The 23,325-nt window shown below is 36.5% G+C and overlaps 2 protein-coding genes across 5 annotated transcripts in view; one reads left to right on the forward strand and one right to left on the reverse strand.

The window, feature by feature from the left end:
- Window positions 1–23,325, reverse strand: part of Gigyf2 (GRB10 interacting GYF protein 2) — a 150,445-nt gene that overhangs the window by 70,461 nt on the left and 56,659 nt on the right. For 2 of the 3 annotated variants that reach the window (XM_070014763.1, XM_070014773.1), the window contains 2 exons: window positions 18,199–18,310; window positions 16,811–16,851 (listed from right to left, as the gene is read on the reverse strand). The exons of the other annotated variant lie outside the window; for it this stretch is intronic. In XM_070014763.1, coding sequence (XP_069870864.1) covers window positions 16,811–16,851; window positions 18,199–18,310 — 153 coding nt within the window. The remainder of the gene's footprint in view (window positions 1–16,810; window positions 16,852–18,198; window positions 18,311–23,325) is intronic. 3 annotated transcript variants of the gene reach the window in all.
- Kcnj13 (potassium inwardly rectifying channel subfamily J member 13) lies at window positions 1,472–10,758 on the forward strand. 2 transcript variants are annotated; one of them, XM_070014815.1, is made up of 3 exons: window positions 1,472–1,484; window positions 5,510–5,985; window positions 8,200–10,758. In XM_070014815.1, exons 2-3 carry the CDS (start codon window positions 5,526–5,528, stop codon window positions 8,820–8,822), a joined length of 1,083 nt encoding a protein of 360 aa, XP_069870916.1. In that variant the 5' UTR covers window positions 1,472–1,484; window positions 5,510–5,525; the 3' UTR covers window positions 8,823–10,758. The 2 variants fall into 2 exon arrangements, with proteins under 2 accessions (XP_069870916.1, XP_069870907.1); XM_070014806.1 differs by lacking the exon at window positions 1,472–1,484 and adding an exon at window positions 1,997–2,226.

Raw genomic sequence — 23,325 nt, forward strand, 5'->3', positions numbered from 1 at the left:
TCTTCCAGGTGTTAGTCTCCTGAGCAGCCAGGATTACAGCGTGAGCCACAGGTAACTAGCTCAACTGAAGATATTTACCAAACAATTTATTACATATATTCTGAAATGGAGTACCTTACAGAAAGAAGCATCCAAGTTGAGTAAAAGCCTTTTCTAGTTTGCTTGCCTGCCTGTCTTCTCTAGTGCTAGAACTATAGAGATATACCACCATGCCAAGCTGTGGCCTCTACGTTCTTATATTTCATCTATTCAATATCCACTCAAGACATGTGTCTTGAACACATCTGCCATCAGCAGGTCCATTGAAGTGTTTCTTCTTTCTGAAAAGCAATGCGCTAGCATTTTGGTTGGTTTGAATTTTTTTCTCCCCAAGCAGCCAATAGAAAATCTAATTTCCACTAGCACATTCAGGAAATAAGCCTCATACCACAAGTTCCTCCATGGCACCTTTACCCTCTCTAGTTTTTTGGGCCTTTTTTTTTTTCCTTTGAACATAACAAGAAAGTTAAAGAAACATGGCAGGAAAGATTATCTATAGCATGATGCCATGAGCACCTTCATCTGCTGCTCTCTTCAAGGGTACAGACATTGGCATTATGTTAAATAGGAAAAACTGGAGTCCGATGTGAGATATACATAGTTAAAACAGTCACTGTCACAAGCAGGTTCAGAGGTGGTATTAGGTGGTTTGATAGTCCATGGTCTCAGGATTGGTCAGATGGGACCTTGTTGAGATTCACTGGCCTCATAGGTTCAATGAGAGTTCAAGGCCTGGTGGTTGGTCAGGCCCTTCCAGGATGGCTGCAAAATAACTGCAAAAAGATTGGCTTGGGAACAGTGTTAAGTCACTCCCCAGGGCCAGCCCATGGAGCAGTCACTGTCTAGGGGTAGGTAGTGGAGGTTTTCTGAATCACCTCTACGGCTTAAAGTTAAAGATCAGAACTATTTGTTGAGCCAGCTTAGGCTGGAAAGAAGCCTACCATTAATCCTTACCTTCTCCAGTCAAAGTTTACAAGGCTGTGTCTGAACTTGTATTGAAATGCTTGTCATTAATAAAACAAAGAAGAAATTAATGTATTTCTTAAGTTGTCAGGGAGGGAGGAGAGGGATCTACAAAGGCGGATTTCCCTTTCTAAGTAGCATTATATTGGTCTACATTAATAAGTTTCCCAGCAGGCCTTCCATGATTATACTTTGAACAACTGCAGCCTTTGTTTCTCAAATCCTCTTACATGTGCCATTTGATCAAAGTTTTAAAATTAGCAGCTAACAGAAGAAAAGTACTGTTCACTAATGCATTATACAAAGCCATACCTCAACTCATGCTGTATCATAGACATTCTCAAGCAAAACGTAACTTAAATGTCTAGTTCTATATGCTTTCAACACTATGTTTTATTCTAGTTCATCATACTTATCAAGAAATCATCCCCTAAATAATACTAAAGCAAGATTTAAGGAAGCTCTTCAGCCTTTTCACACAGGTATGTGGTGCAGAGATAGTACAAGGTATCAAAAAATCAATTTTATTCCTACCTGAGGTCTTATTACATAGCTTCTTACAAAAGTCCGTCCCTTTTCAATTAAAAATAGGAAAGGTTTAAGGTAAATAAACTACCTATACTTACTAGTCATTCTAATGATATGGGATATGAAAAAAAAAACTAAGAAAATCAGCTTATTACTTTAGATCTAAACATCCTTATCCAAATAAATCTTCCCCCAAGAAATGGTGGAAAAAAAGATTAGTGAAGGAGATATCTCACACTTCAACATGCTATATAAGGAAAGACGGCTGAAAGGAAATCTTGCAGGGAATTTTATCCCTTTGAACTTTCAAATAAACTCTTAAGTAAGATTATGCAAACTTACTAAAAACCGGTCCTGATTAGAGGAAAAAATGCACCCGTTCTCCAAGTCAGCTCTGGAGGCTTTCTCCAGAGTTGTTAAGGTTTGTGTTGGGTAAAGAAAGACCTCCTAACAAACCAGCATTCTTTTCCACATGATCAGAGCTAATTGGCCCCCCTGCAGACTAAGTGACCAATCACATCATCTTCAGCTGAAACCAGCTCCCAGGACATTATAAACACAGGAATGTAAGCTCTAACGCCAGTCCAAGAAGAAAACCTACAAACTAGACTTGTAGGTTAAAACTACCTGATCAAAAAGATACTCTGCAAGCTTCCTTAGGAACCTATGCTACAGGCTGAACTTGCAAAAGAAGAGGTGAGTAAATGAAATAATATTCTTATTTCTCTCCTTAAGGGGAGCAGGGGAAAAATTAACCAGTAAACAAGGCCAAGGCATGATTACTTACAACAGATTAAAAAAAAAAAAAACTAAAGATATTACATTTATAACTTTATTTTCTTGTTGTAAGACTGGGACTCAACCTCCATACCTGACACTTTTGCTCACTGTCTGGCCCTCTACCAACTGAGCCACGCTTCCAACCCCTATTTATAGGGTCTTAAATTAAGATGCTTTATTCTTTTTCCTTAAATTTTAGGATTGGAATAACAGCCCTATTGAAAACATTCCTGTAACTTTTGTTCCTTTTTAATGTAAACTTACTCTCCATTATTTTTTATTTTATTTTATTTTATTTTATTTGAGAACATACTGTACAGAGGGGTTACAATTACATGGGCAGGATAATGACTCTCCATTATTATATATAAATGCATATAGCAGAAAAGCCCTAGATAAAATTCTTTAAAAATGTCTATTGGTAGGGATTAGATAAATCTATAATGAACATATGAAAATAAATGCAAAAAGAATGTGTTTTTCTCACTATGTTTTTCTCAAGAAAAAGGACCAGTATTCTAAATGAATTTTTAAGCATAGAATTACCATTGAAATCAGTAGATGCCATTACAAGTAGTAAAAAAAAATAATAATAAATATGAAAGAATCTGAGCTTACATAATAGGGCTAGAATCCACATCATTTGCCCTAATTACGGAGAGCAGGAGAGATGATTACAAGACTCTCAATATTATCTGAAAGCCTTTTACATCAGATGTGGACAAATATTGTGTTCATTAACCAGTGCAAATACAGCCTCTATCTTAACTTTAACATGAACTATAGCACTACTTTAAAGCAGCAATACAAAAGAAATAACTTTGAGAACTACAACTTAATAAGTAGAATTAAACAAGTTATTTTGACCGTAAACTATCATTTTTATGATAAACTCTTTTTCCATCCTTTAGAGGCCACATACAAAAAAAATACATGCAAACTTTTCTGCTTTTCTATTCTACTTTTTGTTAGGATTAGCTAATGAGAATAATATACATCTAAATCAAGACAAGTACATACAACAAGTACTCATATGCCTCTGGGGATATAAAAATTATTTAGTAATATAATAGTATGGACACAATGTCCATTAGATACTTTTTAAGTCTGATAGAAAAAGATCCTAAATATAAGGCAACAATAATATAAGTCTTAAAGAAGCCATAAAACCATTTCAAAAGAATCATTTTAAAGGAGGCAGACATAAAACTATCTAGAAAAATAAAATTTCATAGAAAAGCTGTATCAGTTGAGGGAATTGAAAACAACAAAGTTGTAGAGCTTTAAAGGATCAATTTCTCTTTGTCCTACCTCTCTCTCTCTCTTTCTCTCTCTCTCTCCACCTCCCTCCCTCTCACCTTAAAAAAAAATCTAAGAAAACCTGGCCAGTTAAGAGCAGATGCCAGCAGACGCCCAGGTTCCCTATCGTGTTTTCTTTATATGAGAAATGTGTAAGATATAGTTAGAGAAGCAAAGGAAGGAAGTTTAGGACATTCATAAATACTGTAGGACCATGCAGCTGTTTCTTCCTCAAGCTTTGTGAAACAACACATAGTAGCAGTCACCAGGGCACATTTCATGTTACAAGAGGCATTTTCATATAGGCAGGAAGCAAGAAACAAAAGATATTCACACATCTTTATGAAAGAAAACAACTGTCCTTTCCTTTTTTTTCTTATATCCTTTCACTCTCACATCCTTCTTTCAGTGTCAGAATTTTTCCTTTGGTAAAATTATGCTGACAGTATTTTAAATTATCTTCTTAATTTGGCATCTAAATTATGAATACTACATAAAAATCTCCTCTTAAACTAGAGGTGTGGCTTGGCAGTAGAGCTCCTCCTGCCTAGCAAGCACAAAGCCCTGAGGGCAAACCTTACTGGCAAAAAATCTGTACTGCAAATTACAGACTAATAATTCTGATAGTACTAACCTTAAAGTCTTGAAAGAAGTCTTCCTTGACTGAAAATGTGTTTCTTATTTTCAAATAACCTAGTAAGTGTTACTGAAGAACAAAAATTCTGACCAGGATCAAATGTCTGGTTTTGAAGCAACATAAGGCTGACTCTGGACTTGGAAAGCATGAAATTAATACCACTGACACTATCTTTGTAATCTTAGAAAAGTCACTGTACCTCAGTCTCATCCTCCATACAATGGAAATAATAATGTACTTATTAATGTAAAAGTGAGAAAATGTTAGTCACAGTAAAGCAACTAATATCTAGTGAGCACTTACTCTACACTAAGCAGTCTACTAATTTCACATGAGTTAATACTTGTGAAGTATTTGGTATGATTTCTGGCAAACAATAAATACTATTCGCTAGTAATAGTAATCACTATCATTGTCAGAGTCATATATAAAGTTAATAATGGTTGCATGCAACTTTCTCTTTTGTCCTGAGGCTACTTTAAGTTGCATATAACCGGCTGGCCAACATCCAGTTCCAATACTACAGAAAGACAATATCCAGAGTCCCTAAACAAAAAAGGACCCAGCAATCCCAAGCAACAACATTGCTGTGTACAAGTGTAGTGTCGTGCTTAAGTGTCATTAAATAGGCAGGACAGAGCTTAGGGCACACCTGTAATCACAGCAGTCTGGAGGCTGAGGCAGGAGGATCATGAGTTGGGAGGCCAGCCTGGGCTACACAGTGAGACCATCTTAAAAAGCATGAAAAAGATACCCAGCACTTTGAAAGGGTATCTACTTGTGAAGTAAGCAGCAAGAGTCAATTATACTAATGTTTAAGGCTAAGTTCCAAATGATTTCTATTCGTTCATATACAGTAAAATACTTAAACTTATTCCTCTTAATTACCCATAATTTTAATAATTACTAAAAGCTATTATTTACACTTAACATTTAATCAAATAATACCTGGACTTAGGCAAAGATGATTCAGGGATGTTAAACAGGCACAAATCATCTCCCTGACCTCCTCAGGAATTCTAAAATACACTTAGTAGATATAATGTTTTAGTAGCCAGGAAAATGGTAGCGATAACCTAATATAATACATAACTAGCTAACAAATAGATGACGTGGTCAATAACTGCCCCTGTAAGCAAGCCGTTTGAGAAAAAGCCTGTCCAAATTGTAGTCACAGAACAGTTTCAAAAAAGCAAGAAAGGTGGTTTCAGAATTCATGAATACTAAGACAGTTAATGGCTGACTAACTTACTTTAATTACAGAGAATCAAAGCATAAGATGGACAGCAGTAATTGCAAAGTTATCGCTCCTCTCCTAAGTCAAAGATACCGGAGGATGGTCACCAAAGATGGCCACAGCACACTTCAGATGGATGGTGCTCAAAGAGGTCTTGCCTATCTTCGAGACGCATGGGGAATCCTAATGGACATGCGCTGGCGTTGGATGATGCTGGTCTTTTCTGCTTCTTTTGTTGTCCACTGGCTTGTCTTTGCAGTGCTCTGGTATGTTCTAGCTGAGATGAATGGTGATCTGGAACTAGATCATGATGCCCCACCTGAAAACCACACTATCTGTGTCAAGTACATCACCAGTTTTACAGCTGCATTCTCCTTCTCCCTGGAGACGCAACTCACAATTGGTTATGGTACCATGTTCCCCAGTGGTGACTGTCCAAGTGCAATCGCCTTACTTGCCATACAAATGCTCCTAGGCCTCATGCTAGAGGCTTTTATCACAGGTAATTGTCTTTGTTCTTTTGAAACAATGCAAAACTTTGAAAAGGGTATAATCAATTATAAGCAGCATTGAAATAATTTATTTCTATTATTATCAGGTGATGCCTAGGAAGAATGGCAATATGCCTAAAGAAGGAAAAAAAAATTCTAGGGACAAACAATAGAAACATATAAGGAATCTAAGACTTATTGTTTAAATATTACTACTGGAACTCCTTAAAAAGGGGGGGAGCACTTTGATACTAACTTTCATGAATATTACAGTTGGTCTAAAATTAGTATTTTGTTAAATACTTAGTGAATAAGCTCAAGGTATGCCTTACCTATCTACCATGTTACTAACAGGAACTTGATTTTTGTTTTTCTTTTTGATGTTCTACAATTTTCTCCTCTGAAATCATATGATCAACATCCATTGAATGCAAGTAAGCATACAAGCATCATAGCACTATGTGTTAGAGAAAGTTTAACACAGTATGTTAGAGAAATATGTTCCACACACACACACACACACACACACACACACACACACACACACACACACTAGCAAAATGTATTAAAAATACAGCCACAACAATTGTGGAATTTTGTTACACAACTGATAATATCTAAGATTCTAATAGTTTTCTTGTTACATGAGATATAAAATTTAAAAGAAAAACAAGTAGAAAATTTGGCCTTAATGTATATCCAGTAATAGTCTAAGAGTGTAAGCACTGGACCACATGATAAGTCATCTGGAATGAAGTCCCAGTGTGCTGCCAACTGGTTTTACAACTTTCCATCTGCAAGATATCTACTGGGTCAGTTCTTAGGATAAATTTAGGGTAACTATTAGATTAAGTGGGGGGAAATTTTTTACACGAACCCCTAACTGAATTTTGCATTTCCTAAAATGTATTCAATAATAACAAAAACTACAACATCAGCATTACCAGTATCTTGGTCCAAATAGAAATGAGCTTTTTTTTTTTTTTTTATCAAATCACCATACTTCAAAAATCACAAAATTAAACCTACAATTAATTTTGTTATTTAATGCACTAATAAATATACTACTACGTATTATATTTTTTAAATGTTCAACTGAATTTGAAAATATCTAGTTTCCTTGGTTTGCATTTACATATTAACATTTAAAATATAATTCAGGTAAGGGCTACATAGGATCCACCAGCCTTCCAACAAGCTCTGTAGTGCATGATGGTTAGGAAACCTTCCTCTATAGCTAGGCACAAGGAGGATGTTCTCACAAGGTACACAGAAATCAACTTATTGCCAGTTTCCCCAAAAGAACAAGGTTTACCTAAGTTTCAGTGCTAAAAAATGCTTCAGTCTATTATTCCCTTTAGCAAGTCCCCTCCCCACTAAATTATCCTATTCTCAAATTTCTAGCTCAACTTCAAAGTTATCTAGTTACAAGTACACTGCATTCATTTTCTGTAACTTTTCTGTGTGTGCTAGTCCTAGGGCTTGAACTGAGGACCTGAGTGCTGTCCTTGAGTTTTATTTATTTTTTTTGTTGGTCATGGGGCTTGAACTCAAGGCCTGGGCACTATCCCTCAGCAATTTTGCTTAAGGCTAACTCTCTACCACTTTGAGACACAGCTCCATTTCCATTTTCCCAGTGGTTAATAGGATAAGAGTGCAATAGCCTTTCCTGCCAAGGCTAGCTTTGAACTATGATCTTCATATCTCAGTCTCCTGGGTAGCTAAAGGCATGAGCCACCAACACCCAGCTTTTATCATCTATTTTTTTTAAGTAAGGTTATAATGTGTGTATGTATATGTGTATGTATGTGGCCTATCGTGTGTGTGTGTATACATATATATACATGTATATATACATATGTGTGTATATACACACACATATACACAAAGACCAACACATAGGTCTTTACATATATACACGTATGTTTATATGTATACATATGTATGTATATATGTATAAAGATCAACTCTTTAACTTTGTATGAAAGTAGATTATTTTAGAGTCTATAGCAAATAATTTTTGCTTATACATTTAAAATAATGGGTTTCTTGTAACAGAAATGTATGTATACTGACTATCCAACATTAATGAGTTTAATTCCTGACTCACTGTAAAGAATAGCACCAAGAAATGTACAAGTACTTGATATATTCTTCTCATCTGCAAAAGGTATTGATATATTGACATCTTTGTTCTAAAAAAAATTCAATGGTTTCTAATTTAGGTGCCTTTGTGGCGAAGATTGCCCGGCCAAAAAATCGAGCTTTCTCAATTCGATTTACTGACTTAGCAGTAGTAGCTCACATAGATGGCAAACCTAATCTTATCTTCCAAGTGGCTAACATCCGACCTAGCCCTCTGACCAGTGTCCGAGTCTCAGCTGTACTCTATCAGGAAAAGGAAAATGGCGAACTCCATCAGACCAGTGTGGACTTTCACCTTGATGGCATCAGTTCTGAAGAATGTCCATTCTTTATCTTTCCACTAACCTACTACCATACTATTACACCATCAAGTCCTCTGGCAACTCTACTCCAGCATGAAAACCCTCCCCACTTTGAATTAGTTGTGTTCCTGTCAGCAATGCAGGAAGGTACTGGTGAAATCTGTCAAAGGAGGACATCCTATCTACCCTCTGAGATCATGTTACATCACTGTTTTGCATCTCTGATGACCCGAGGTTCCAAAGGTGAATATCAAGTCAAGATGGAGAATTTTGACAAGACTGTTCCTGAACTTCCAACTCCTCCGGTCTCTAAGAGCCCACACAGGACTGACCTAGATATCCGTATCAATGGACAAAGCATTGACAATTTTCAGATCTCTGAAACAGGACTGACAGAGTAAGACTTAACCATGCCATTCTATTTTTTAATGTATTAAATGTATCTCAGCCAGTTATGCAGTTACTATTCCTTCAGTGTATCTCATGTTTTCCTTTTTCAATGCTGATTACATCCATCTGATTACATCAAGGTAATCAATCATGCCTTTGTCCACAAAAAAATGGCTGCACTATCAATACACATTTTGAAAACATTCTTACAAAGCTTTTATCTATGGTTATCTACTGAAATCAATACAACTCAACTTGACAGATACTCATAATAGAAATGTTGCTCATGAATTTATAAAGATTTGGTATGATACCAATAATGAAGGTAAAATGGACAGTGAAATTTAACATTGCTGAATTCCAAGAAAATCAAACACAAATCTCTCATTTTCATCTGCAAACTGAAGCAACAGTCTAGTTTCAAACATAGCTCCCTGGGTGGAAAGATGATTTCACAATATTTGGTGAACAACCTTTTACAACTGTTATTTTTTCAAGACAGCAAAGATCATTCCTTTGGCTCTTTAAACTACAAAACTAGGGTAAGTATTATTGCCTTAATTTTTTAACAGCTAAAAACCAAAAATCCCAACAGAAACTTGCACAAATGTCTACTTAACCCTAAAAGCATTTGAGCATGACACTTAAATGTATATATGTGTTCATATGCCCATAGGAGAAAGTGATCAGAACAATGAAGTAAAGTTCTGTACCAACCTGCAGGATGATATATTTGGCAAGAATATGCAAAATTACATCTGCTTTAAAACTAATAATTAGTGATTTAATCATTAATAATTAGTGATTTATTAGTGCCTAATAATTCATGATTTAAAAACTATAATCACCCAATCATCTGAATTATTTACAATTGAAGTAAAATCTTTCTCTTATTTATGACCCATTCAATGACATTAAAAATCATGATGGCTCTAAAAACTTCACATATACAAATATATTTAAGTTTTTATCAATTCAAAGGTTAGATATGTCAACTAGGAGAAAAATCCCCAATAAATAAAGCAAAAAATAATTAGGCAACAAAGTATTTTCAAACTCAAATTCCTGTTTCCAACATCAAATAGTTTTTTCTATAAACACAAAATGAGTGTTTATTCACCAGTAGGAGGTTGGACTAAATGATCTCTATTATTTCTTTTCAACTCTAATGCTCCATGAAAATTATTCTTTCTCTGCATGTTTTTATTTTATATAAAATAAGATGAACACTTTCTCTTACATCCAGTTTAATTTAAGATACTTTGGTGAATAACTCTTATTTCAATTAAAAACTTGAGACTGCTAGCAAAACAAAACAAAAACCCTATCCAGTTTCAAACAGATCTGTAGCTGTTCAGCTTTTCTGAAATTTCCCTTATTCAGGCTTATGTGGGAAGAATGAAAGATTGAGCTTCCCTACTGCTGCATGACCCAGGCAGGAATCATCTCCTGAAATAAATACTAGCTGAGTAAAGACAGGAAGTTTTAAAGAGCAGGGTACAGCAGCAAGTTAAAATTTTCTACTGTTTGACCAAAAGGAAAATAAAGAAGAATTTTGGCAAGGTCTAAGACTGATAAATCAGAAGAATATCAAGAACACAGAAACCTAATTTTTGTGAAAACCTGATGTTTAAAATCTTAATATTTATTCTTAAGTAGTAATCAAGTGAACACATTTTTTTCCAACCCAAGACTGCTGTAACACATGAAGCCAGAAGAAACTCTTCTATCTATAATAAATGAACAGTCACATAACCTGTGAAAATAAAAGTAGTACCAAAGACTCACATGGTATGTTTCTTCCTAAAATTGCTATGTCACTTACATAGATTATAATTTCAATAGTGAAGTGAAGCTGCTCAAGGTAATACAAGTGAACGTGTGAAGAGACTTGGGACTCAGTCTCCCTATAGATGGTTCATGTTCCCGCTCAGATGACTCGCATTTAGTATTCAGGCAAACTTGAAAAGTAACATTAATGTGAGAATTAAGTAAATGTGGAAACCAAGTGTGACTCCCCTTCGATGTGCCAAAAAATAAAAACAACAACCAAAAATTTTTCTTAGTAAACTACTGCTATTTAATAATTTACATAAAAGAAATATAAGCAAAAACTTTTGTCCAGAGAATTGAATACTTGTAGGAATACTGTTCAGTAATACTTTCACTTATTCAAAGAATAAGTTTCTAGGATAAAAATCCTCCTGCGATACCATTATCCCCTCCAGAAAATAAAGTATGAATGGAAAAAGAAAAATTATTGAGAAAAATGGCAACTCTGCCTTCCTGGGCTGTGCAGCTCCTACATGGGCCACCAAAGAACTCACATATGTGATCAGGAAGCTCACTTCAGAAATGATAAAGTACTCTGGGACACCAAGATAGATAGCATGACTATTTAACAAACTAAAGACAAATCATTCTTAAAAATCTTAAGAGCCTATATTTTTGCTTATTATGGCCTATATTACCAACTTCTAGAATGTCTGTAATCAAAATTTCATTTCATTTCAAATCGGCTCCCTACAATGCACTAATCAATATCCAACTTGGCTCAGCCTACTGATGCCATATGGACATGGATACTTTTTTAGTGGTAATGGGATTTGTACTCAAAATTTTGCACTTGTGAGACAGGCATTCTACCATTTAAATCATGCCACAAACCCCTTTTACTTTAGCTTTTTTTTTTTTTTTTTGGTCCAGTCGTGGGGTCTGGGCGCTGTCCCTCAGCTCTTCAGCTCAAGGCTAGCGCTCTACCACTTGAGCCACAGCACCACTTCTGGCTTTTTTCTTTTTGCTTATGTGGTGCTGAGGAATCGAACCCAGGGCCTCGTGCATGCAAGGCAAGCGCTCTACCACTGAGCCACCTTCCCAGCCCCTACTTTAGCTATTTTTTAAAAAATAAATTAGTGTGTTAATTCCCAGACCAGTCTTCTATGCAGCTTTATAGCCTATCTGCATATGGTGGCAAAGGCCACCATGTTCAGCACTTTTGTTTTGCACAGGTATAACCTGAATTGCAATCCTCCTAATTGCATCTGGATCATATTCATTATATATAGTTAATAGTGTATGTTGTGTGGGTATTTATATATACACACACACATACATGTATATGTTTATTTATTTAGTTGTTGGTTTATTTATTTACAGTGGTAGTCCTGGGATTTGAACTCAAGCCCTTATGCTTGATAACTAAGTTACTCAATTTTTGAGTCAACTCTTCAGCTTTTTGGGTTTTGTTTTTGGGTACAGGTCCTAGGGTTTGAACTAGGGGCCTAGGTACTGTCCCGAAGTTTTTGTGCTTAAAGCTAGCACTCTTTAAGACTTGGGTCATAGCTCTACTTCTGGCTCTTTGTTGGTTAACTGTAGGTAAGAGTCTCATGGAGTTTTCTACTGGGGCTGACTTTGAACCTTGATCCTCAGATCTCAGCCTCCTGAGTAGCTAGGATTACAGGTGTTAGCCACCAGTGCCCAGCTTACATTAGTTATTTTTTAGATAAGATCTTGCTTCCAACCTGGGCCTATGCCCTCCTTATCTCCATCCTCCTATAGTAAAGTCATTCCTACAGTATCTGGGATTACAGGCACCTGTACCATACCAGGTTCGCTGCTTCCACTGACAGGAAGTTTACAAACATTTTTGCCCAGGTTGGCCTGGAAATTATTATCCTTACAATTTCATTCTCTCATGTAGCTAGGATGACAGGCACAGGCCAACCTACCCAGATATTAATTAAAGAACATTTTGTCCAGGCTGACCTTGAACTACAACCTAATCAATCTCAGTCTCCTGAGTAGCTAGGATTATAGGCATGAATAACCAATGCCACTGTGATCAGTTACTAATGAATATTTCATTTCATCTTCATGGAAACAAACTACAAGATGATCATAGAAACTGATCTCCCTTGTACTTCTTGTTCTACTGAACAGAAATTTGAAATCCAGTATCAGAGGCCTTTTGCCATCTCTACATTCTCCCATGGATCCATGGCATCCCCAGAGGTTATATATGATTCTTATACAGATTTGTAATTCTATTCTCTTTTCTTCACATACAAAGCAAATACATATAGGCTGGGGGTACAGCTCAATGGTAGAGAACTTGCCTAGCATGAGCAAGGCCTTTGATTTGATTCCTAGGAATTTAAACAAACAAAAAAACATGACATGAACCATCTCTAATTTTAAAAACAAAAAAAAATCATTTTTTTTCTTTCTGCAAGTTATGGAGCTTGAACTCAGAGCCTGGACCCTATCACTGAGCTTTTCTGCTCAAGGCTAGCACTTACCACTCTGAGCCACAGCTCTACTTCCAGTTTTCTGGTGGATAATTAAGAGATGAAAGTCTCACAGACTTTCCTAGCCAAGCTGGCTTCAAACCATAATCCTCAGCTCTCAGCCTCCTGAGTAGCTAGGATTATAGGAATGAGCCACCAGCATCTGGCAACAAAAACAGTCTTAAATCATAATACTTTAATTATCCTAATTTGATATTGCAGATATCTCATAGTTGATCAATGTTCCAACAAACTAGTGCCATTATTCTTGTATAGTGTTAAGATATAAGCATTTTTAATCTATATTACTTTCAACAAATGTAACCACCACAAAAAAAAAAAAAAAATACAGAATCCTTAGCAGTTAACCTTGAAGTCTTCTTATCAAAAAATATTTGATTAGCCGGGAGCCAGTGGCTCATGCCTGTAATCCTAGCTACTCAGTAGGCTGAGATCTGAGGATCACGGTTCAAAGCCAGCCTGGACAACAAAGTCCATGAAACTCTTATCTCCAATTAACCACCAGAAAACCGGAAGTGGCGCTGTTGCTCAAGTGGTAGAGTGCTCACCATGAGCTGAAGACGCAGGGACTCAGGACCAGAGTTCAAGCCCCACAACTGACAAAAAAATAAAAAATAAACATTGGATTAAAGCAATTATGACAAACTACACACACACACACACACACACACACACACACACACACACGCACGCACGCACGCACGCACGCATGCACGTACGCACACACACACAGAGTAAAAATTGCCCTCTCACTTAATATACTTGTAGTTGGTATGCTGACCTCCTTAATATTTTTACATATCATGCCAAATCAGTTTTATGGAATTCACTTCTTCAAGTGAATTTTTACAGAGTGGAAAAGAAAAAAGTCTTTACTCCTAATAGAATCTGTCTAGAAAATAAATTGAATTAACATATCCACAAATAATGATGAAAATTTAACTTAACACTCAGCTATTCAACATGTAAATATGTGTTTGGTTAGAATCAAGATATTCTACCATGGAACTGACCACTTCCAAGGCAACCCAATCATTTCAAACAACTCTAATTATTACATGTTTTTTCGCAGTCAATGAGAGGGCAGAATCTTTCCCCAGCTACTGTTACAAGTGGCTACTTTATACTTTAAATTCTGTATTGTGCTTATATAAGACTTCCTATTTTCTGCTGTTAAACCTTCACTTAATTAGATTCGGTTCACCTTAAATCTGATCAACTCCAACAAATTTTCCCATTCCATAAATATCCCTTTCAACATTGAATGATTTAAAAGTCTGAAAACTCCCAACAATGTCCTCCCCCAAAAAAGACCCTGCACTTAGGACTTAGCACCTAGCACAAGGTCTGGAACATAATTCAAAATTCAATATTTATTGAATAAACTAATAAGCAAAGTCACTGTTATTTAACATTATAAATTTCAGAAGGCAACTCATTTTATTTCAAAACTAATGAATATTTAAGAGCCCAGAATACTCAAGCTCTTCTCATTCAAATCCTGTATATTTACTTTATGCTCAATGCCTCTCCATATACTCTGGCAAAACTACTTAATCAGTCAACAATGGGAACAGAGGTCCTAAACAAGTGCCTCAAGATTATACGTAACTAATAAAGTACAATGTGAGTAAAGATTACAATAAATTGGCCAGACAACAGTGGCTCATGCCTATAATTCTAGCTACTCAGGAGACTATGAGCTGAGGATCATTATTTGAAGCCAGACAAGTCTGGGCAGACAAGTCTGGGATTCTTACCTCCAATCAACCAGCAAAAAGTTAGAAGTAGAGGTGTGACTCAAGTGGTAAAGCACTAGTTTTGAGTGATAAAGCTAAGTGAGAATGTAAAACTCTGAGTTCAAGCCCCAGTACAGGAACCAAAAAATACAATTACTGATCAACATAGTCTGGCTCAAATTTCTTCATGCTATACTCATTTAATATCTTACTCTTAATATAAATAAACCAAGTATTCCCAATACGGTGTTAATGAATGAATTTGACTTACTGATATATTTAAATGAGTATTATACGGAAACAGTAAAGCAAAACTAGTTGTTACAATCTACCAGTAAATGGTATTTATATACTTCACCTATGTTTATAAGAAATGTTTACCACTATCAGATTTAATCACACTCTGGAGAACTTTTTGGGAACTTGCAGGAAGGTAGACATTATAATTTCATGACTGCAATAACACTGTAAGTTGCATTTTTCTTCTCTCAGATACTAATGTCTACTGGCAGTTTATAAGATTACACCTTCAGTCAGTCAGAAATCCCATCTTAACATAAATTCTTTTATAGAAATTATGATTAATTCTTCACGAACACTGAAATCTACTTCCCTTATGATATTCCTCATCAGTAACGTCATTTTTTAAAATTTTTTTATTTCTTTGTTGGTCGTGGGGCCTGAACTCTAGGCCTGGGCACTGTCCCTCAGCCCTTCAGCTCAAGGCTAGCACTTCACCATTTGAGCTACAGCGCCATTTCTGGCTTTTTCTGCTTATGTGGTGCTGAGGAATCAAACCCAGGGCCTCATGCATGCAAGGCAAGCACTCTACCATGGAGGCACCTTCCCAGCCCCAGTAATGTCATTTATTTGATTGCTGACATCTCACAAAGGAAAAAAGTACATAGCAAAAATAGTCAAATGTTGGTGACTTACAACTATAATTCTAGCCTCTCAGGAGGCTAAGACCTGGAGGATGGCTGTTCAAAGCCAGCCTGACAAGCAAGTTCATGAGATTCCATCTCCAATTAATCATTCTCTCTCTCTCTCTCTCTCTCTCTCTCTCTCTCTCTCTCTCTCTCTCTCTCTCTCTCTCTCTCTCTCTCTCTCTCTCTCTCTCTCTCTCTCTCTCTCTCTCTCACACACACACACACACACACAAATGGACTGGAGGTGTGACTCAAGTGGTAGAGTACCGACCAGCCATGAGCAAAAAAGCAAAGCAAGAACACAAGGTTCAAGCCCCAGTATTGGCATCATGCTTATTTATTGTAAAAAGCCAAATGGGTCTTGCACTGGCGGCTTACATTTGTAATCCTAGCCACTCAGGGAGCTGAGATCTGAGGACCACAGTTCAAAGCCAGCCGAGGCAAGAAAAGTTCATGAGACTCTCATCTCCAATTAACCATAAAAAGCCAAAAGTGGATCTGTGGCTCAAATGGGAGAGTGCTAGTTTTGAGCACAAAAGCTCAAAGACAGGGCCCATGCCCCAAGTTCAAGCCCCAGGAGCAGCAAAAAAATAAAAAAGCTAAATAGATGATTATAGCAAAAGCATAGGTTTAGCTTTCTCTGTAATACCAGAACAAAAGCTTGAGACTTTCCCCAGGTCTTCTCACCTGCAAGAAGCTATTCACACTGGAAAAGGAGCTAACAAGTTGATTTCTAACTTGAAACATTAGTTCAAGGGCCCTAATGAAGAATATGTATCTTTCAGAGAACATATAAACCTAAAATGTTAAGGGAAATCTTAGTGATTATATTGATCACCCCTGGTTTCATACAATGGAAGCCTTAAAGAACCATGGAGTCCTAAATTAAAGCAATGCTACAACCCCATCTACTGGAGAAGTGCAGGTACCTGAGATTTTTAGTAAGAGTCCACATATTAGAGCCTCATTAGTTAACCAATACTACCACAGAGATCCAGGAAATATTTCAAAACAAGAACCTTACCTATATCTTTTCGCCCTGGTTTTTCAAAACGTCTATCACCCCTAAAAAAGACAAAATAAGTTTCAAACAAGGATGGAAAAATAATACAGATTTCCCATGTCACCCACTTGGCTACATTTCCTTTAATACCAGTTTTTTTTTCCAAGTTATATTAAAAAAAGGCATCTTCACTGCCTAGTATTTGGAACTACAGAAAAGCTCAAAGATGACAACAAAAACTCTTACCATCTCACCTACCAAAAACTAACTTCTACTGACCTAGAATATATATGACATATATAGTTTTACATAGTCCTTTTAGAATATGTTTTCCCACATCATTAAATAAGACCAAAACCATCCTAATGGTTATATGTGGTATCCTACAGTGTGGATAACCTTTATAAGGGCAGTATCAGTCTGTTCAGTTTGTTTCCAATTTTTTATATTGTAAGTATCAATATAGTGAACAGCCTTGTAATTATCCTTCTTTGTGCAACTGCGTTCATTCATCTGGACAGACTTCACAAAAGTCACAAACAACAGAGAGAAGATGCTTTTCTAACAGCAACATATAAAATGGTAATGCTTCCCCTGAAATGCTAACCAATTCAAACTGAACTAATTATCCACAGTGACAATAACATTTTAGTCTATTAGTCTATAATGCTTCAGCCTATAAATAAGAATCACTTAAAAAAATTTTTTTTGTGTGTGTATCACTACTAGAGCTTGAACTTGGCCTCAAGCTTTTGCTTATTAACCTTTTTATACTCAAGATTGTTATTCTACCTTTTGAGTAACATCTCCACTTCCAGGTCTTTGGTGGTTAACTGGAGATAAAAGTCTGATAGACTTCTCTGCCCAGGTTGGCTTTCCAAGCACAATCCTCAGATCTCAGCTTCCCAAGTAGCTAAGATTATAGATGCTCACCCACCAGCTCCTAATGTTCACTTTAAAATGTCTGATAAAATTGAATTTAGCCTGTTTTGATTAAACTTCTGCCCCCCTGCAAATAAAGCCTTTCTATGTTAACAAAAAAAAAAATGCCAACATACTATTTGATATTCACTAGTAGCACATTAAGAAAAAAAAAAGGAATGCCACAACAATATATAGAGGTTTCTCTGCAGAAACCAGAAAATAAGTTAGTTCTATTGTTTGTCTTTTATTAAACCCCTAGCTTCTTGGATGCTGGGCAAGGACTCTACCACTGAGTTATATTCCCAGTCCTTTAAAAGAAAACTTCTATTTAACACAGTCTTGCTAGTTTGCCCAGACTGGGCCTCAAACTTGCAAACACCTGCCTTGGTCTTCCAAGAATCTGGTTGGAGGTATGTACTACTGTATCTGACTTAAGTTTTATATACCAAGGTATCTTTATACCAACATCTGGGTCCTTTAATTACCTTTCCTCCCAGCTCTGTGATCTATGCATTTCTCTGCCACCTCCTCGACCAAACACACCCTCTACTTCATCAAAACTTCTTTGGTAGAAACCACATTCACCTCTACCTCTACCTAAAAATAAGAAAACAGAAAAAAAATGATCTAGCACACATTCAACATGAAAGATTCATCTCTAACGTTCTGTCTCTATACAAAACATGATGTCTACATTTAAACACTTAGCAAGGCCTGAAGAATTTACCTGTGAGATCAATGATGGCACTGCAGTAGCTGGAACACAGGTTGAAAGAAAAAAATTTAAAAACGAATAGAAGAGTTCCAATGGTGAACAATACACAGAATCAAGATTAAGCTCTATTTAAAAAGCTCAATAGTAAGTTACTAAGATAGTAAGTAAATAATTATGTTAAATTAAGTGTTTTCAGTAAAATGGGAAAACTTTAATTTGAAGGGAGTTTATGAAAAGAAACAATAAAAAGTCAACCACAAATGACAAAATACTCTACTCCCATGAAAAACGTGACTTCATTGAGTCTAAAACTTCTTGTATCATGAACTACCTCCTTATAGGATAAAAGGCATTTTTTGCCCTCTATTAAAAACTTGAAGTAAGAAAAACGTCAGAATTAAATTCAAACTACATAGCTGACTCTCATGAATGGATGTAGGGGTTTAGAGGCTTTCATAGTTCAAATATGAACTGACCTTTGCTAAAGGCTATTCTGTAAAATATACAACTCCTGACTCTACAATTCTACTCAGAATTTATACCAACAGTACTTGTAAAAAATAAGAAAAGGTAGCTATGCAATGCATAACACTTCAATGACTGATTGTTTATATATTCATAGCTCCATCAGATAACAATGGAAATGAAAACTTCTATCACTTAGAAATGTTACCTAAATGTTTGTAGTAATATAGTACCAACTTTCTGTACCACCAATCATATAAAAATGTGATACTAACAACTATACACAGTACTTGATAAGAATAATGACGTTACTGATTCATGTATTTACCATATACCATTTTTATCATTATTTAAATTGCTCTACTTTTTTTTTTCTAAGTTTACTCACAGAACATGAGTCTAAGGGACTATATATACAAACAGCATAAAGAACCTCAATGAAAGCTATTTATCACTTGGGGTATGAGGAGATAAACGCTCTGTTGAGATAGGTACTAGCAAGAGAGGGCTGGGTTAATGAGGATGAAAAAGGATGAATATGGTCAAAATAGATGGTCAATATGTATGAAAACTGAACAATGAAACCTGCTGAAACTGTAACAGCAAAGAAGGTAAGAAAGTCATAGAGGGGGTAGACTAGAATATATTATATACATGTATGGAAATGTAGCAATGTAAGTCACTCTTCTATAGCTAATGTATACTGACATAAAAAATGCAAGAAAATTTTACTGTAAAGCAATATGCCATATTATGCAGGGAGCAGCATCATACATCTGTAAGTCAAGTGACTGACCTGTGCTATCAATGTTTATGTAAATATATTACTGGATTCACACAATAATGAAACTGAAATCATCTAATGAAGCATTTCTCAGAATGCATTCAACTGTTAAATAAGGTATGATTTTCTATTTGCAATTTCAAAAATTAATAATCTATTGGCTACAAAAGTTCTAATTAAAATAACCTGTAAGCCCAATGCTGATGGCTCACATCTGTAATCGTAGCTACTCAGGAGCCTGAGATCTGAGGATCATGGTTCAAAGCCAGCCCAAGCAGAAAAGTCTCTGAGACTTATCTCCAATTAGCTACCAAAAAACCCCAAGTGAAGCTGTGGCTCAAGTGGTAGAGCTCTAGCCTTGAGTAAAATAAAGCTCAAGGATAGTGCCCAGACCCTGAGTTCAAGCCCCAGGACTGTCATGTATATGCATGCACAAATACACACTCATGTATGCATGCATACACACATAAACAAATATGTAGAATATTAGGAAGCACATTTAACTGAAATCTTTAGATCCTGCTATTGAATGACAACAATATACTTTAGAACATTATTAAAAATATTCCATTTATGTAAATATTACTGCACAGTAAGGGTCAAAAAGGACAGACTTCCATACTGTGAGATCAGGAGGCAGAAAGCTGTTTGCACTTTTAGTTTTATACTTTCTGTAGTTTTCCTACATAAGGCACACAATTTGTACCCAATACACACATTAGAAAACTGGAAGAAGTATGGGTGTCTAAAGGTATATTTATGAAATCTTAGCCCTCATCCCTAGCTCAATTTCTCCTACAGTGTACAACTCAAAGGAAAATTGATTCGTTTTCATTTTACTTACTTGTTTATGGTACTGAGAACTAAATCCATGATTCATACAAGCTAGACAAATGCTCTACCCCTCAACTACATATGTACCTCTCCAATGATGAATTTTCAGCAAAAACATGAATGCATTCTAAAACCAAATACATCAAAAGAAAAAGCCAGTCATTATTTCTACATCATTATCAAGAAATAACTCAGGCCAGCATCAGTGGCTCACACCTGTAATCCTAGCTACTCAGGAGGCTGAGATCTGAGGTCAAAGCCAGCCCAGGCAGGAAACTCCATGAGACTCTTATCTTCAATAAACCACTCAGAAAACCAAAAGTGGCACTGTGCTCAAGTGGTAGAGCTCTCGCCTTGAGCTGAGGGACAGTGCCCAGGCCCAGAGTTCAACCGACAGAAAAAAAAGAAAAACAAAGAACTCAGAATATAGCTGTATTTTTGTGACCATATTATAAAATACAGAAATAGTGCACAGAATTGTATGTGGTTAATCTTAGAAACAATGGATGCTCTCTTGACTAGTCTAAGTATCATTTCATCTGTGAGATGAAATAAGGACCATAGTGGAACTACTTCAGTCCTAAAATTATCTTCCATATCTCTTCAGTATCACTCTTAATTTTTTTTTTCTGTTGTTATAAAGGTGATGTACAGAGAGAGGGGGTTACATTAGTCAGTACATTTCTTTATGGACAATGTCTCCCCTTCCCTCTGGAGAGCGCTTCCCGTTTTTCCACCCCCACCCCCACTCACAAGTTTTCAACAAATGTCCAGTGAGTCTCTCCTCTTTAGAGGATGTATACATTTTATTTAAGACCCTAAAATAATGAAATACAAACTCTGATGCTATACTACAATGTTCCTTTTCAACAATGATTCCTTTCAGAGAATAATTTTCTCAGAACTCATTACATGAGTATCATCTGTAAGATAACAATTTATCCTAGAAACATATGAATACATAAAAAATGTACCAGGAAAACATATGTAAAAATAGTTAACTGCCAGTATGGCAAGCATTGGTTCTGATTATGAAATTGCTGATGTTTACTGATGGAATATATTAAAAGATTACATTTTAGGACCTTACAACACAAATCTGGATAAACAAAAGATCAGTGTGATTAATTTTTCATAACATTAAATCTGAAGGATTATTCTATTGTCTGAGATTTCAACCCACTGGTGGGCTCATGCCTATAATCTTACCTTAGCTACTCAGGAGACAAAAGACTGGGGGACTATAACTGAAGCTAGTCCAGGCAAAAAGTTCACAAGACCCCCCTTTTCAACCATTAGGTGGCATGTGTCTGTTGTCCCCGCTACATGGCAGGCTAAGGTCAAAAGGACTGAAGTTTGAGGCCAGCCTGGGGCAAAAAAAGTTCCTAAGACTCCACCAACATAAAAGGCTGTGTCTAGTTGTACTTGCTGGTCAATCCCGGCCAGGGTAGAAAGCTTAAGAGCAGAACTACAGCCCAGAGATCAGCATGGGCAAAAAAGGAAAAAATTTTCCCCCAAAATAATCAGAGCAAAAAGAACCAGAAGCACAACTTAAATGATAGAGTGCCTCCCTAGCAAGAACAAGTCCTGACTTCAATTGCCACAACTACCACCAAAAAATTACATATATATCTCTATATATACATACTATACTATACACAAATATACATATGTATATACATTCATACACACATGTATGTTTGAGTATGCATGTGTATCTGTGCTAGTGACTCACACCTATACTCAGGAGCTGGCTATCAGTAGGACTGCAGTTCAAAGCCAGCCCAGGCAAAAATGTTAGTGAGACCCCCATCTCTACTAAGAGCTGGACATGGGGGTATGCATCTGTCATTCCAGCTATGGCAGGAAGCATAAAATACAGGAAACAAGGCCAGATGAGACAAAAAGACCTAGACCTTACCTCAAAAATGACCAAAGCAAAACAAGCTAGAGGTATAGCTCAATTTGGTGGAGCCTAACAATAGTGAAGCCTTAGCAATGAAGTCCTGAGTTCAAAACTCTATTACTGCCAAAACTGTTTGTTGATATATACAGACACATTCCCTTTAAAACAATACTGAAGACATGGGTGACAGTTATGTGGATTTGCTTTATTTTAATTTTGGGGGTTTCTGAGAAAGAACTTCACTAAGTAGGCCAAACCATGCCTCTCGCATGACCCTCCTGTCTTAGGCTCCTAAGTGCTAATGTTACAGACACATGCCACCATTCCTAGTTTTTGCTTTTTTTTTTGGAGTAGGGGCACCAGTCCTGGAGCTTGAACTCAAGGAGTGGGCACTATACATGACCATTTTTATGTTCAAGGCTAGCATTCTACCACTTGAGCCATAACTCCACTTCTGGCTTTCTGTATCACCAAGATGCACAGATCCTGAAGAAATTCTATACTATTGAGCCTAACCAGGTATGTGAATCTAAGTCATCTCAATCTTTTGAAGCACAGACATACTTAGATGTTGCCATACAAATAACTGTGGCATTAGTATTAAGTTTATGCCTTACATAAAAACTTTCATTTTTTTGGGTTTTTTTTGGTGTCGGTCATAGGGCCTGAGTGCTGTCCCTCAGCTCTTCAGTACAAGGCTAGCACTCTACTACTTGAGGGATAGCACCACTTCTGGCTTTTTCTGCTTATGTGGTGCTGAGGAATCCAAGCAAGGGGGGCCTCATGCATGCAAGGCAAGCACTTACCACTGAGCCAACTTCCCAGCCCCAGTTTTTTTGTTTGTTTGCTTTTCCTGGTCCTGTGGCTTGAATTTAGGGCTTGGATGCTGTCCCTGAGCTTTTGTGCTC

This window comes from Dipodomys merriami, unplaced genomic scaffold, assembly GCF_024711535.1.
Source record: "Dipodomys merriami isolate MVZ:Mamm:240054 unplaced genomic scaffold, mDipMer1.0.p SCAF_1, whole genome shotgun sequence".
Classification (NCBI taxonomy): Eukaryota; Metazoa; Chordata; class Mammalia; order Rodentia; family Heteromyidae; genus Dipodomys; species Dipodomys merriami.